The following is a 15,780-nucleotide window of genomic DNA, read 5'->3' on the forward strand; positions in this document are numbered from 1 at the left end:
AATAGAGTAAGTCAAAATCAATTATTCAGTTTTGACACAGTGAACACCCTTAAACGCCCTACTAGTTACAACTGAATTTATGTTGAAAGAATCAAATATCAAAGTCCTACAGGTATAACATACTAACAATGATCCTTTATAATGGGTTAAAGGTCAGCTGAACCATTCTGGACAGACAACTAGACTTATGATTATTCCACACAGCAAATATAGTTGACCAACTGATATCTTGAGAAATCAGCACAATAAAAAAAAAGATACTGTATACAAGTGAACCATGCAAATGAGGTCAAGGTCAAAAGAACCATTCTTTAACAGAAATATTCACTGTACCATCATTCTATACACAAAATATAGTTGACTTACTGCTAATAGTATCTGAGAAACATAACTTATCATGAAAACTTAACACTGACCAATGAACTATGAGAATGAGGTCAATGTCAGTTGAACCCTGCAAGTCATAAATGTCCACCGTAAATGATAGTTAACCCTTGCAAGACGTACATGTGCACCTTATAATCATTTCCTATACCAAATATAGTTTTTTTTTTTTAAACTTAACACTGACCAATGGAACATGAAAATGAGGTCAAGGTCAGATGAAACCAGACAGACAGACCAGTACACATTACATTTATCCAATAAACTATCTTTAACTGACCTATTGTTTCATAAGACATTGTTAGAGAATCTGAGAAACTGACCAAACCATGAAAATTAGACATTGACCAATGAACCATGAAAAAGAGGACAAGGTCATATGAACCCTATCTGACAAGACATAAAGACCTCACAAGGATCCCATTTACCAATTGAAGTTATTCTATTATGCATAATAAGTGTAAAATTCAAGGTCAAAATATATATACAGGAACTTTAGCATTAGCTGAAACCTTAAAATTGAGGTCAAAGATATGTCAGACAAAAACTTTGGAACATAAGTCATCTTTATACAAGGTATAAAATATCCTGTTTTTTAGGCAAAAAGACAAAGTTGTAACTGAACTGGGTCTAAATAGGTTTCCAAAAAATAAAAACTTGCATTTATTCATGATATCTAAGAATGATTCAATTTCTTTACAAGCTGTAGAACTGGCTGACATGTATTAAACTTACCTTGTAAATATCCATCCCAATCATCCAGCACCTGTGAATCCAGATCTAATTCGTTGTCATAGTTTGATGTGTTATTGTAAACATTCATCATCTTACTGAACAAAACAATATCATGCATTGGTCCGGTATATATTTGTGCACGTTTTAACTGATGTAACTGTCGTACAAATGTTCTCTCTGTTTGATAACGCCTCACACTTTCTTGTATAGAGTTTGATTTGCGAGTTATAGGTCTTTGTGGAGTTTCTAACCTAGAATATCCTAATGGCAACATTCTGGCTACTCCACCTTTAGATGGCATTCTCTGAGAAGAACGAGACATTTCTTGCTGCCTTTTTCTACTTAATTCTTTTTCTCTCAACACTTGTTCCCTATTATCAGGTCTCTTTGACCCTATTCGTACCGATCCTGGATAAGGTTTTACTCTCCGTCCAAAATATGGATCATCAATAAATTCGTCTTCTGAATCTAAAGGTGACGGTATATCCCTCTCTTCAGATCGTCTATTCCTTTTATCTTTATCTGCTAATAGACCAGGCTGAATTCTACCGTCTGTGCCTACTTTTGAATATCTTCTTAAATCAGCAGGTTTTTCATCAGATTCCCGATCAGTACTTCTAGACCTTGAACGTTCGCGAGCTTTCCTACGAGCTTCAGCTGCAGCAATGGCAGCTTCTGTTGTTTCGTGTGCACCTTCTGGAAATTCAAACTCTTCGTTATCTGTAGATCTTGACCTTGACCTTTGTCTGTATTTGACAGGAGAATCACGTCTAGACCTTTCAGATTCGCTTGCTGTGGCTGAGTCTACAAATGCACTTTTAGGTACAATATGAACTCTTTTGTCTTTTTCTTGCTTCTTTTTATATTCCTCACTGTCTAGTTCATCAGCTTGTTTCTTTTTACTATCCTCACTATCTGATTCTTCACTTAAATTATTTTCACTTTCCTCAATTTGTCTCTTTTTATCCCTCTGATCTTGTTCTTGTTTCCTTTTTCTTTCCTCACTTTCTATTTCATCACGGAGTCTCTTTTTTTCTTTTTCGTCTCTTTCTTGTTTCTTTTTACTTTCCTCAATTTGTTTCTTTTTATTTTCTTCAATTTGTTTCTTTTTATTTTCCTCAATTTGTTTCTTTTTACTTTCTTCGAGTTGTTTCTTTTTATCCTTCTGACCTTTATCTACAGCTGCTTTTTCTTTTTGTTTAGGTTCACGTAGATCTGGAGAGGTAGAAGGTGGTGGAATATCAAGCTCTTCTCTATCTGTTTCCTTTTTTCTCTCTTTCCCCTGATCTGCAGATTTTAGTTTGTCCTTTTCCTTATCCTGATCTGCAGATTTTACATTGTCCTTCCCTTTACCTTGATCTTTTCCCTTTTGTTTGTCCTTATCTTTTCCCTTAGTTTTTAATTTTTCTTTCTCTTTATCTCTGTCAGATTTTTTCTTGTCTTCTTCTGTTGCTACAATAACGGCTGCAGTAACAGCAGCAACTTCAGCATCAGTTAAATCTGGCTTTTGTTTTCCACTTTTTTCCCTATCTTCCTTCTTTGGTTTTTGGTTTTTACCTCTTTTGTCGTTTTCACCTTGTTCAGCTTTTATTTTCTCTTGTAAAGCTTTCAATTCTTCATCTGATAAGTCTTTTTTCTTTCCTTTTGTTTCCTGTTCTCCTTCTTTCTTGGGTGATTTTTCTTTTTCTGCTTCTTTTTGTTCAGCCTCTTTTTGTTTTCTTTCTCTCTCGTCCTGATCACCTTGACCAGCCTGGATTTTTCTCTTTGCTTCCTCTAATTCTTCCTCTGTCAAATCTCTTTTCTTGTCTTTATCTTTTGTCTCGTTATCCTTTTTCTGTTGTTCCCCTTCTATTTTCTTTCCTTCTATTTCCTTTATTGGCTTTCTTTTTATATCTCTTTCATCACCGTCACCCTCTCCAGCTTTTATCTTTTCCTGAAGTTCTCGTAATTCCTCATCAGTCAAATCCTTTTTCTCTCCTTTTCCTTCTTGATCCGTATCAGCTTTCTCCTTTTCACTTTCTTTCTGATCTTCTTTCCCCTTTTCGTCTTTCTCTTTTTTTTTCTGTTTGCCTACTGGAACAATCACTAATTTTTCTTTTTCTCTTTCCTTTTCAGCCTTTTCTTTCTTTTTTCCTTTGTCTTTTTTCTTGTCTACCTCAGATTTTTGTTCCTTCTTTTCTTCGTCTTTTTCCTTTTCAGCTTCTTCCTCAGTTTTTTTATTGTCGTCTGGCTCTGTCTCCTCGGGTGTGGTTTCTAAAGTAGGTTGACTTTTTCTTGAGTTACCAGATTTTGTGTCCCTTTTTTTGCCTTTAGCTATGAGTATATTGTCTATATCCCCACCAGAAACCCCTCCTTTAGATTTTATATATTCAGCGATTTCATTATTGCCTTTAATTATTGCAGCATCATATGGTGTGTAGGACTTGTCCTGAAAATAGAATGAATCTTCATATTAAATTATGTCATGTAATTTATAACAACTTCATTAAGAATAAATTGCCACAAGACAGTGCTTCTATTTACATTTCCCTTTTTTCCTTTTGTTTTGGTGGGTATTTCACTAAAAAAGCTTAAGTCTTCAATTTGAACTTTAAAATTCTATATAGAAGATATAAGTATAAATTTGAATTAAAAATGCATTTGATATAAAAAGGCTGAACAAGATTCAGAATGATTTGAACATGTTCTTCAGATCAATAAGTAACACAAGATACATTACATCAAACTAGCAGTCATCAAAAACTTAATATACATCAGTTATGTGCATGCAAACAAAACATTGATGTTAAGCATGAGAAGATAGATATCCTATTTATATCTGCATCATTTTATTTTGAAGAGGAGGTCAAAAAGATTGAACTACTGATTTCAACTATATAACTTTACTTCTGTGAAAAAACATAGCAGAATGACAAAAAAAAAGAAAATACATTCAATACTTGATTACAAAAAATATATAGATAATCAAATTATCATCAATTTCATCCAATACCCAAGACTTATTCATATCACCATTGTCCAAAACTAATTCAATTTATTAGAAAACTGTGTCTAGGCTATTTTTTAAACAACTTGCTTCATATTTTAAAAATAAAAATGCAATGAAAATTATATTGTGAATTTCTAGAAAAAACAACCTATTATAGAATAAATATATGAATATATTAATTAATCTTGCTAAGCCATATGCACACCTCTAATAATTGAAATTAACATTAATTAATTTTTGTATTTTTTTAACCTGCTGGTTATTTTTATCATTACATCAAAATATATCAGAATTAATAGACCTTTTGTCTTGTGTAAATCAAATTATCTTCAACTATACATACACATACCTTCCAAGTGTTTTCAAATCAATTGCCAAAATCTACTGCCGAAAATAATTTGAGATATGGTCGTCACAATAAAGACACCAATTACAGAGTATTTTTTATCGGGGACAAAGACGTGTTTGTCTACGGAAATGTCTTAAATAATCTAGGTATGGGGTATATAATAGGTCGTACTTTTAAATGGCAGGAACAAACATCCCATTAAGAACATTGGATCACTATTCTCAAATCTATTGTCGATGAAATTGGATATAAAATAAAGAATATTTTAATAACATCTTAATTTATATTTGTAAACAATTCATATTATGTATCAGAATATGAAAATTTGGTCACTGAGAAAACAATCTTAAATGTTTACCCTATCACCTTTCAAAGTATATACAATATATTCTAAAGTTGGGGTTGAAGGGGTAACATTTCAATAAATGTAATTGGAGGTATCAATGGTACTTTTGTTAAACCTATAGATGAATTAATTATATGTTCCTTGTTAAATGGATATGGTGTGTTATAATCAACCTTTTCACCGGCTTTCAATATAACAATATTAAATATAAAATTTGAAGTAGCATTTAACATGAAAAATGATAATGTAATTGATTTATTTAATTTAATATAAAAACTTTTTTTTATTTCAACAGACAAATGAATAAAGTCTACCATATCAATTTTTTTTTAAATATCTTCATTGAATTACACATATTCTTGGATACCAAAATTTCCACTCTACTCCAAAAAGTAAAGATCAAACTTTATTCAATTTATCAAATGTACATTTTATAGTTACCTGGACAAACTTTGCAATATAACTTAGAGCTAAAAGTAGTACAAATTCACCCCCTCCAATATCATATAAATTTACACTGGTTATCATAAATGGAAAAGTCATTTGTTGTAGGCAACCCTCAATATAAAATTGAGTAGATGTGGTATGCTTTCTAATGAGAAACATATCTGCCAGGCAACACAGAATGAGGACATACAAAACTAAAACTAAGACAAAGTGCGCAATCCATACTGCAATCTCAATGTTATCGGTTACCTTATAAAAATGTTGCTTCATTAATACACACAAATTATGTTTCAAACTGAATAAATCATGCTAGAAATCCAAAATTATGTGACAGAAAATCTGCTAGACCAATTTTCTGGACTAGAAAAGACTTTATGGCAAAAATTTCTTCTTTGTTGGTCTATAGTCTTGTTGATAAATTTTGCCAAATTAAATTTCTCTCTATCTTGTATAGCTTTTTTAAAGATAGTAAACAAAATTGCAAAAAAGGGTAAAAATTGTCATAAATGAGCAATAACTCTTAATAACAGGTCGACAGACATTTTCAATCATATTGACTTATTTGAAGATCTTATCTTTTGACATTTGAGTTTCTATAAGTTTCTATTCAACCAAAATAGTTTTTCAGATACAAGGTAAACATCCAAGCAAAAATGGTAAAAATCATCATCAAAGAGCAATAACTCCTATAAAGGGGTCGTCAGATGATTTTAACCATGTTGGTTTATTTGTTGATCTTGTATTGCTGAATATTTTTTGCTGATTCATGTTTCTCTGACATACATGGCAATTTATTCCTGTTCTTGGTTTTTAACAATGATAGTCTGTCGGAAGGGGACGATAAATGGCTGACCGGTGTTAAGAGAGCAATAACTCTTGTCTACCCTTGTAGATTTTGAAAAAAAGCAGGCTAATGCCTCTACAAGGTAGACTCGCACCCGCAAAGTGGAAAGGGATTAATATAAGTTGCAAAACTTGTTTCCCAATCCACTAAAATTAAAACTATCTATTTACAAAAGTTCTGCACACTATAAAAGTGAGTTGGTGTTTGTCTGACCAGCCATGTATCCTATCTTGAACAATTGAATGGATGAACAGATATGCAGAGACAAGGGTGCAACAAAATGCTCCGCCCCAATTCTTTCATTCTAGACATTTTATAACCATGGTTTGTTTAAATGAATGTTGTAAAAATTCTCAATAAAACAAGAACATTTAGAATACAGGGGCTAAAACATCAACAGGGATTAATTAGCCTTGAATCGTCTATATTTTATAAGTAGATAAAATCTTGACAATTAATTCAAAATGTTTCAATGCTCTTAATTCTAAATAAATGTATCAGTCAATCATAATCTAGTATTAACATCTTTCAAATAAGTCAATGCCAATTTTATAATGACAGAAGAATCTAAATACAATTTGAATGTATTGAGGTGTTTAAATGAAGTGTATGGCCCATAAAAGCTATTTTCTTATGTTCTTACAATACTTCTATAAAGATAATTTGTCTATTGACATATGGAATAGAGGTCTTATAAAACCATTCAATAGATTGTTGACTGACATGTAGGTACTACAGCTCAAATATTATTTGTCAGGATTTTTGTTGGGAACATTATTTCAACTTAGAAATAAATATCAATAACATTCTGTTAAAATTGTGACACCATACATGTATATGAATAAATTGGACTCATAATACTAATGAAATCGTCCATCATTATCTCACTCCAGACAAAATCTAAAAATGTTTAGTAACCTTTTACAAAATAGAAACTGAAAATGTAATACATTTACCCTTCAAAGTTAAATTATTTGATGGCATAATTCATGTTTAAAGGATATTGTTTTCCAAATCAGAGAATTAAACTTTGATTTTGTGAAATAACATTTTATCAATCATGTTTATGAGGGCCTCAGGGAAGATTAGTAATTGTAACTAACTTTGTTTACCCTCTTTAAATAAAGCATTTATTATTATAATTATTATTATAATCATAATGAGTAAAATAAAATACAAAGATGTGGTATGGTCACAAGTAGCAATATGTGAAACAATTCAAATGAAAAAAGCAACAATTTAAGCCAAAACAATTTATGAAAAACAAATTCAGGGAACAAACTCCTGACTTGAAGCAGTCATATAAAGAATGAAGCAGGGTACAACACACAGTATATGATTATATTGGTAAATTAATTCTTACTATATCTCTCACCTTTAGAAGACTAATTTCCATAGAATTATATCAAATTAAGGACATAACCATAAGTTTTTTTAGGGAGAAAATATACAGCACATCATTTTTGGTTTTATTTTTTCAAAGTATGATGTTGAAAAATGATTTTCAATGTTTAAGACATAACACATCGGTTACTGACAAAAACCTTTATTGCACTTATTGTGTTCTAAGACAAGTATAACCAGGTACAAAAAAATCATAGACTTCAAAGTTAACAAAAGATAACAGAACAAAACCAAAACTATTAAAAGGTTTAAAAGGTCCTAAAATCACAAAATGTAAACAACTTAACAACAGCCTGATTTAAGCAAAAACAGCGAATGAAAAAACAATTACAGCATATAGCAACTGGACTTACTGGTCCCATACTTCCGACATGCTCATTAAGAATATGAGGAGGAAAAATTCTTTAGTAAGCACTCAACCCCCTATCCCCCACCCACAACCCTGCAAAAGAACATTTAACAGAAAAACAATGGAGGAGAAGCATTTTAAGTAAAACTCCTATTATAAGGAAAATATCCACATTATTCCAAGAAATCATTCCAAGATTTCACCTATCTACAAATAATACTGGAATACAAACACAAACAGGCCTTTCATACTCAAAGGGAGATAACTCTAGTAATGAATTATGATAGATATAGTTATTTAAAAGATTTTTTTTTCCTATTAACTGTATTCTTCTTTGTATTCAATGTTGGAAGCATGATAAAATGAAAACTCTTACAACTAGTTTACAAGTTGGCTGTACTGATCAAATGACTTGTGAAATATAGCTTCATTACACTTAGGACCAATGGAACTATTGAGTTTAAAATATTATCCAATCATACAAACACAGATAACATATATTCAAATTTATAAAAGCAAAATGCTTCCAATGGGATTCCATCAGAATTCCGACTTTAAACAAAACTGAAAATCGACAAATATAATTAATTCATCTCTTTTGCTTCTGGAATATAAATGATTGAATTCTTTCAAAATAAGTGTACATTATTGTAGCAAATTGTTGACATATGATTATTTCAATTATATTATTCAAACAGATATTTATGTATCAACAACATATAAAAGAGATAAATGCATTCTACTTTTTCTCGATTTTCATTCATGGTTCAACTAGTTTAAGTTGTATGAAAAATTTTACCAAAATCTGTGACATTGGGCATCTACTATTTTCCATTAGGGCTATTTATTTTTTAAATCACAAAAATCCCCTGGCCAAGTTTCATAAATAATACTTTGTAGTTTTAACAAAGTAATTGACATCTACTTTAAATCTTTCAACCATAAAGCTAAGTGTTGATGAAAAGACAACACTGGAATCTAGGATCACAAACTCTCCCCTTTCGCCTCTAATGATGCAAAAAAGACAAAAATAAACTAGCTTTATACATCTAAAGTAAAGTTAAACAACAAAACAAGCAAAAGAGAGTGAAGTTAAAGATCAAAAACAGAAAAAAAAATCATTATTATATGTATTAAAAATCAAATTCTGTTTATACAAAATATTACAACATTATATTGACGATGCATACAAACCTCTGTCTCCCCATCCTTGTTTGTCTGTTTGTATAAAAATAAACTTTTAAAAGAACTGGAAACAATGTATAGCAAAATCTATAGTTTAAGGTTAGGATGTTTCTGATGAAGGAAAAAACAAGACAAGCACTTAAGAAACACTGTAAAGAGCTATTTTCAATTTTTAAAACATGACAACATGCATAATTCCTCAAATTATTGAAAAAGAAATAAAGTTGCACAGATGTGCAAATTTATCAGGTATTATAGAAATTTGGTCAACCCATTGACTAGCAAAAAAAATTTGGTTTGTCATATTTGTTTTAAGTAAACTGTTTTAATAGTTATAGTTTATAATAAATCCCTCACCACAAAAAACTAGAGGCTCTCAAGAGCCTGTGTCGCTCACCTGTTACTGTATTTACTGATGTCGGTCATCTTGGTTGGTAGGTGGGGGTCATTAGACACTTTTTTAAAATAGATACCATAGTGATGATTGTGGCCACGTTTAGTTTAATATGGCCCATAGTTTTAGAAAAGAAGATTTTTGTACAAGTTACAAAAATGACGAAAATTTGTTCAAAATTGACTATAAAGGGCAATAACTCCTTAAGGGGTACTCTTTCAATTTTTATCATGCTGACTTATTTGTAGATCCTACTTTGCTGAACAAAATTGCTGTTTACAGTTTATCTCTATCTATAATAGTATTCAAGATAATAACCAAAAACTGCAAAATTTCCTTAAAATTACCAATTTTAGGGCAGCAACCCAATAACGAGTTGACAGATTCATCTGAAAATTTGCGAGGGGATAGATCTTATTCTGATGGACATTTTAATCTTGAAAGATTTGCCCTAAATGTCTTAGTTTTAAAGATATAAATCAAAAACTGCATTTTACCACTATGTTCTAATTTTAGCCATGTCGGCCATTTTGTTTGGTAGGCGGTGTCATCGGACACATTTTTCAAACTATATACCACAATGATAATTATCACCAAGTTTGGTTTAATTTGGCCATGTAGTTTCTGAGAAGAAGATTTTTGTACAAGTTACAAAAACTGACGAAAATTTGTTAAAAATTGACTATAAAGGGCAATAACTCCTTAAGGGGTTGACTGAAAATTTTGGTCATGTTGACTTATTTGTAGGTTTTACTTTGCTGAACATTATTGCTGTTTACAGTTTATCTCTATCTATAATAGTATTCAAGATTATAACCAAAAACTGCAAAATTTCCTTAAAATAACCAATTCAGGGGCAGCAACCTAACAACGGGTTGTCCGATTCATCTGAAAATTCTAGGGCAGATAGATCTTGACCTGATTAACAATTTTACCCCATGTCAGATTTGCTCTAAATGTTTTGGTTTCAAAGATATAAGCCAAAATATACATTTTACCCCTGTGTTCTATTTTTAGCCATGGCGGCCATCTTGGTTGGATGGCCAGGTCACTGGACACATTTTTTAAACTAGATACCCCAAGGATGATTGTGGCCAAGTTTGGTAAAATTTGGCCCAGTAGTTTCAGAGGAGAAGATTTTTGTAAAAGTTTACGGACGACGGACAACGGACGCAGGACGACGGACGACGGACGCCAAGTGATGAGAAAAGCTCACTTGACCTTTCAGGTCAGGTGAGCTAAAAATTGGTCCCAAATTCAGATGTTATGATAATCAAATTCTTCTATGATTTGCAGAGTGGAATCTTTTATTGATTGTAATTCTGTAATTAACAAGAGGCTCTTATTGATTGTAATTCTGTAATTAACAAGAGGCTCTCAAGAGCCTGAATCGCTCACCTTAATTCTTTTGGTTAAATCTCTCATCAATGATTATTTTGGCTTTTCAATTTATTTAAATGTTTTTTGGATCGTCCTATTTTCTTCAAAAGCCAAAAAAAATAATCATTTTCTCCTATGTTCTATTTTAGCCATAGGAGCTATGTTTCTTGACATACAAGGAAATAAAATATAAAATTTATACTAGATACTCTGAAACTCATTTAGCCTAAGTTTGGCTGAAATTGATACAGCAGTTTCAAAGGAGAAGATTTTTTAAAGTAAGTCAACATGATGAACAAATTGTGAAAAAAGTCTTTAAAGAGCAATAACTCCTTAAGGGGTCAATTGACAATTTTGGTCAAATTGACTTAATTGAAGATCTTACTTTGCTGAACATTATTGCTGTTTACAGTTTATTTCTATCTATAATTATATTCAAGATAATAAGCAAAAACAGCAAAATTTCCTTAAAATTATCAATTCAGGGGCAGCAACCCAACAACAGGTTGTCTGATTCATCTGAAAATTTCAGGGCAGATAGATCTTGACCTGATAAACAATATTACCCACCATCAGATTTGCTCTAAATGCTTTGGTTTTTGAGTTATAAGCCAAAAACTGCATTTGACCCCTATGTTCTATTTTTAGGAATGGCGACCATGTTTGTTGATAGATCATAACTTCGGATACAATTTACAAACTAGATACCCTAAGGAACATTCAATTAAAGTTTGGAAGTATTTGGCCCAGTAGTTTCAGAGGAGAAGATTTTTGTAAAAGATTACTAAGATTTACGAAAAATTGTTAAAAATTGACTATAAAGGGCTATAACTCCTTAAGGGGTCAACTGACCATTTCCGTCATGTTGACTTATTTGTAAATCTTACTTTGCTAAACATTATTCCTGTTTACAGTTTATCTCTATCTATAATAATATTCAAGATAATAACCAAAAACAGCAAAATTTCTTTAAAATTACCAATTCAGGGGCAGTAACCAAACAACAGGTTGTCTGATTCATCTGAAAAATTCAGGGCAGATAGATCTTGACCTGATAAACAATATTACCCCTAGTCAGATTTGCTCTAAATGCTTTGGTTTTTGAGTTATAAGCCAAAAACTATATTTGACCCCTATGTTCTATTTTTAGCAATGGCGACCATGTTTGTTGATAGATCAAAACTTCGGATACAATTTATAAATTAGATACCCTAAGGAACATTCAGTTAAAGTTTGAAAGTATTTGGCCCAGTAGTTTCAGAGGAGAAGACTCTTGAAATAGTTTACGATGACAGACGACGACAGAGGACGACGACAGACGCCAAGTGATGGCATAAGCTCACTTGTCCCTTCGGGACAGGTGAGCTAAAAAGGCAACTTTTAAGCTGTAAACTGTGGAAACGTTTTTCATCCAAATTTGAAGAGGATCAAAGAAATTATCATGAAGTCATCTAGCTGATAACAGAATATTAATAAAAGAACTGGTATAAATTGTTCTGTATGGTATTAAAAGACTGCATCTCATGTTGATAAGAGCTAAATATAAAATTAACTTTACAAGCGTAGTTATTGATATTGACTATAACAAGTGCATTACCTTATTTTTCATAAGAGCATTTTTATCAGCATCACTGTCCAGCAGTAGTTTACATAGTTGCAGGTTATTGACTATGGCAGCAATATGTAGACAGGTACGACCAGCATCGTTAGCTATATTAACAGCTTCTGGTGAGTTCTTCCATTTTAATAAATACTTCACCACATCTACAAAAATAATAACCACCCTTCTTTACTGTTATGCAAAAAGAGAGATTATTATGCAACTTAAGTTTTTTTTAAAATATTCATTTAAGATATTTTTTATTCAATGAGATTATCAAAAGTATTTTGTATTTTATCATTTATATTTTATCATTTCAAGAATAATAAAGCATATTTTGTAATTCTTATTTACAAATTCTTTTTGAATTTCTCACATCTCTTATAAAAACATAATTTCTTTTACAATTATCTCCCTTTGACCATACACTAATTTGAAATGGAAACAAAAGCTTAATTGAAAAAAATGTTAACATTGTAATGTGTTTCTGAATAGATTTTATGTAAAGATGGCAGTAAATATTCAGTAATTTGCAGTATATTTAAAATATTTCACTTTGATTTTATAAATCTAATCAGAGTCAAAAATCTTTTCTTGGGCACTAAAACTTATCACACATGTATGAGTAAATTATTACTTCAGATAAATTGTTTAAACACAGCTTATCTTTTGCATAAGAAGCCATGTTATATAGCATGAAGAGTGTAACCTGTATCATCCAATACACTATTGGACCAAAAAAAAATGTCAGATTAAGCAAGGTGCCAGAATACTCAGGTTTTTTCTGCAAAGAAAAGCATATTTTGGAATCATGAAAATGTGTCAAATAAAGCAGGATGTTGGAATACTCAGGTGTAGGATAAGGCCGGTTACACTGTACTACTGTCACCCAATAACAGATGTATCATCATACTGGTAATTCTTACCACAATGTCCTCCCTGTGCAGCTTCATGGATAGGACAATCACCACGGAAACTAGGATGCCAGAGGTCAGCTTTACTTTTATCTAACATTTTAACTGTTTCCAGGCAACCCTTTATTGCAGCACAATGTGTAGGCCTAATAAAAAAGCAAAAACATGTGAACACCGCAGATATGAAGTTTATCATTTCAGGAGGCTCAAGGGTACAAAAAATCAGCAAAAATTGAAACATTTTTTTCATTACAAATTTTTTTTTCTTACACTATTAGTTGTTTCTTTTTGATATGGTACAAAAATCAACCAAAGAAATCAATTTGTTTTATGACTTTTAAAATGTTTATATCATTGAAAAGGCTCAAAATTATCTCCCTTTGGTGAATAATGCCATTTTTTCCCATTAAAACTGAAATAACTTTTTTTAACTCATTGGTGAGCTATAAATTTTATTATTTTTTCAAAATAAACTGTACTTAAACCAATCAATTATAAAATGTAAGAGATTTCTATAATTGTGTTCTTTTTAAATTCAATTTTACCTTTTTTTCTCCTATTAGTTCAACAGAAAAGGTACCTTAACAAAAATGCATGCTTCTTTTGAAGGCAGATTGTGAGCTTAAATGAACAGTGACCCCATATTGTTTTTTTCTATTAAGTATTGGATAAAGTTTTTTTATAGACAAAAATAGAGAAATCCTATATTTGAAATAAAAACCTGTCTGATTCATACCCACGGGCTTTCACAAGATAATATATAACATAACCTGCAGTTGAAAGATATTATATTAAGACAAGGAAAAATTGCCTAAAATTCATATGTTATGTTGTCTCAAAATCATCATTAAGTTATATATAAATATTTGTTTGACTTACGTCCTCCCTCGAGTGTCCTTGTGATTTGGATCTGCACCATATTTTAATAAAAGTCTTGTACATTCTTTATTTCCAAGAGTTATGGCATAAAACAAAGCTGTACACCCATTAGTATCAGCCACATTAACTTCAGCACCAAGTTTCTTTAATTTATCAACACAATCTGAATGTCCTCGAGAGGCAGCACAATGAAGAGCTGAAATCATTAATATGTTACATTAAATATAGTTCTGTTACTTATATCCTAAATTATCTGCGTACTATTTCTTTCTATCTTCAGTACTATCATTTTTGACAAGAATAAAAAATTGTCATTAAAAGCTATTGAATAAAATTGAGAATGGAAAAGTCCACTTATTATTTTAGTCATTTTGACTAATTCCTTGATCTTATCTTGACAATTACTTTTACTGGTCACAGTTTTACTCTATTATTTGTCTAGTAGAGCATGCATAAATAAGGCATTCTATGTAAATTCTTCAAGAGGACAATATATACCGATAGCTGATGGAAAGAGGGACACACGTTTTACAATACACACTTTTCCTTACACTGTACGTAAGTTACAGGGACTATTCACTACTTTTTCTATTCATTGAAAAAGTGCATTCAAATAAAAGTTGCAAAGTAATCCTGTTATAATTATTTGTAACCCTTGTCTATAATTCTGTTTGAAATCATACCTGTAAGACCATCTTTATCTGTAGAATTAACATCAGCGCCTGCAGTGACTAATAATTTACAGGATTCAGAGTTCCCTGTGAAAACAAGAACAAATCTTCATTTTTTATAGTAGAAAAGAGATCAAATAGTTTTGAAGTAGACATTATATACTAAAAGAAGTCTGACTTTTTAGTGGTATATACAAGTACAGAAATTGGGAAGAATTTAATACTTAAACAAAAGTTATAGCTATATTATCGAATTATAGATAATATTTCAATAATATAAAATGATCATTTGATGGAATTAGTTGAAAAATTATCACTTTCAAACCACCAAAAAAGGTGCTGATTTTTTTTACAATTGAGCTGACATGGCCAATTATAACAAAATAATCAAGTACATTTATGAATATTTGATAGAAATAAGAAGATGTGGTATGAGTGCCAATGAAACAAATCTCCACCCAAGTCAAAATGTATAAAAAGTAAACATTTATATGTCAAAGAACAGCCTTCAACATGGATCAGCAAGCTATTAAGGGCCCAAAAATGACTAAGGTAAAACAATCCAAAAGGACAACCAATGGTCTATTAAATCTGTATATACAAGAAACGAGAAACACTTATGAACCATATCATCAACCCAAAACCACTGAACAACAGGTTCCTGACTTAGGTGCACACAAATGCAGCAGGTTTTAATGTTTCAACAGACACCAACCTTCAGTACATTTCTGAATACTTGAGTAAATTTATGAATACTCCTAGGATAGTATGTAAAATACATCAAATGTGGAAATTATTGCACAACCCTCCTCACCCAAGAAGTAGGTCCGGTAAGAACCGATTTTGGCCTCAAATTTCAGGTCCATCTGACGAAAGATTTTGACCACTTTTTAAACACTTTTAAAAGTGT

General features: G+C 31.2%; 1 protein-coding gene across 11 annotated transcripts in view; it reads right to left on the reverse strand.

Moving 5' to 3' along the window:
• LOC134712359 (ankyrin repeat domain-containing protein 11-like) overlaps positions 1 to 15,780 on the reverse strand; it is a 60,411-nt gene that overhangs the window by 20,757 nt on the left and 23,874 nt on the right. For 10 of the 11 annotated variants that reach the window (XM_063573827.1, XM_063573829.1, XM_063573822.1 and 7 more), the window contains 6 exons: positions 14,883 to 14,957; positions 14,200 to 14,395; positions 13,333 to 13,466; positions 12,404 to 12,570; positions 9,042 to 9,065; positions 1,120 to 3,547 (listed from right to left, as the gene is read on the reverse strand). In XM_063573827.1, coding sequence (XP_063429897.1) covers positions 1,120 to 3,547; positions 9,042 to 9,065; positions 12,404 to 12,570; positions 13,333 to 13,466; positions 14,200 to 14,395; positions 14,883 to 14,957 — 3,024 coding nt within the window. The remainder of the gene's footprint in view (positions 1 to 1,119; positions 3,548 to 9,041; positions 9,066 to 12,403; positions 12,571 to 13,332; positions 13,467 to 14,199; positions 14,396 to 14,882; positions 14,958 to 15,780) is intronic. The other variant, XM_063573823.1, reaches the window with a different exon arrangement.

Source organism: Mytilus trossulus, chromosome 3, assembly GCF_036588685.1.
Source record: "Mytilus trossulus isolate FHL-02 chromosome 3, PNRI_Mtr1.1.1.hap1, whole genome shotgun sequence".
NCBI classification, from domain to species: domain Eukaryota; kingdom Metazoa; phylum Mollusca; class Bivalvia; order Mytilida; family Mytilidae; genus Mytilus; species Mytilus trossulus.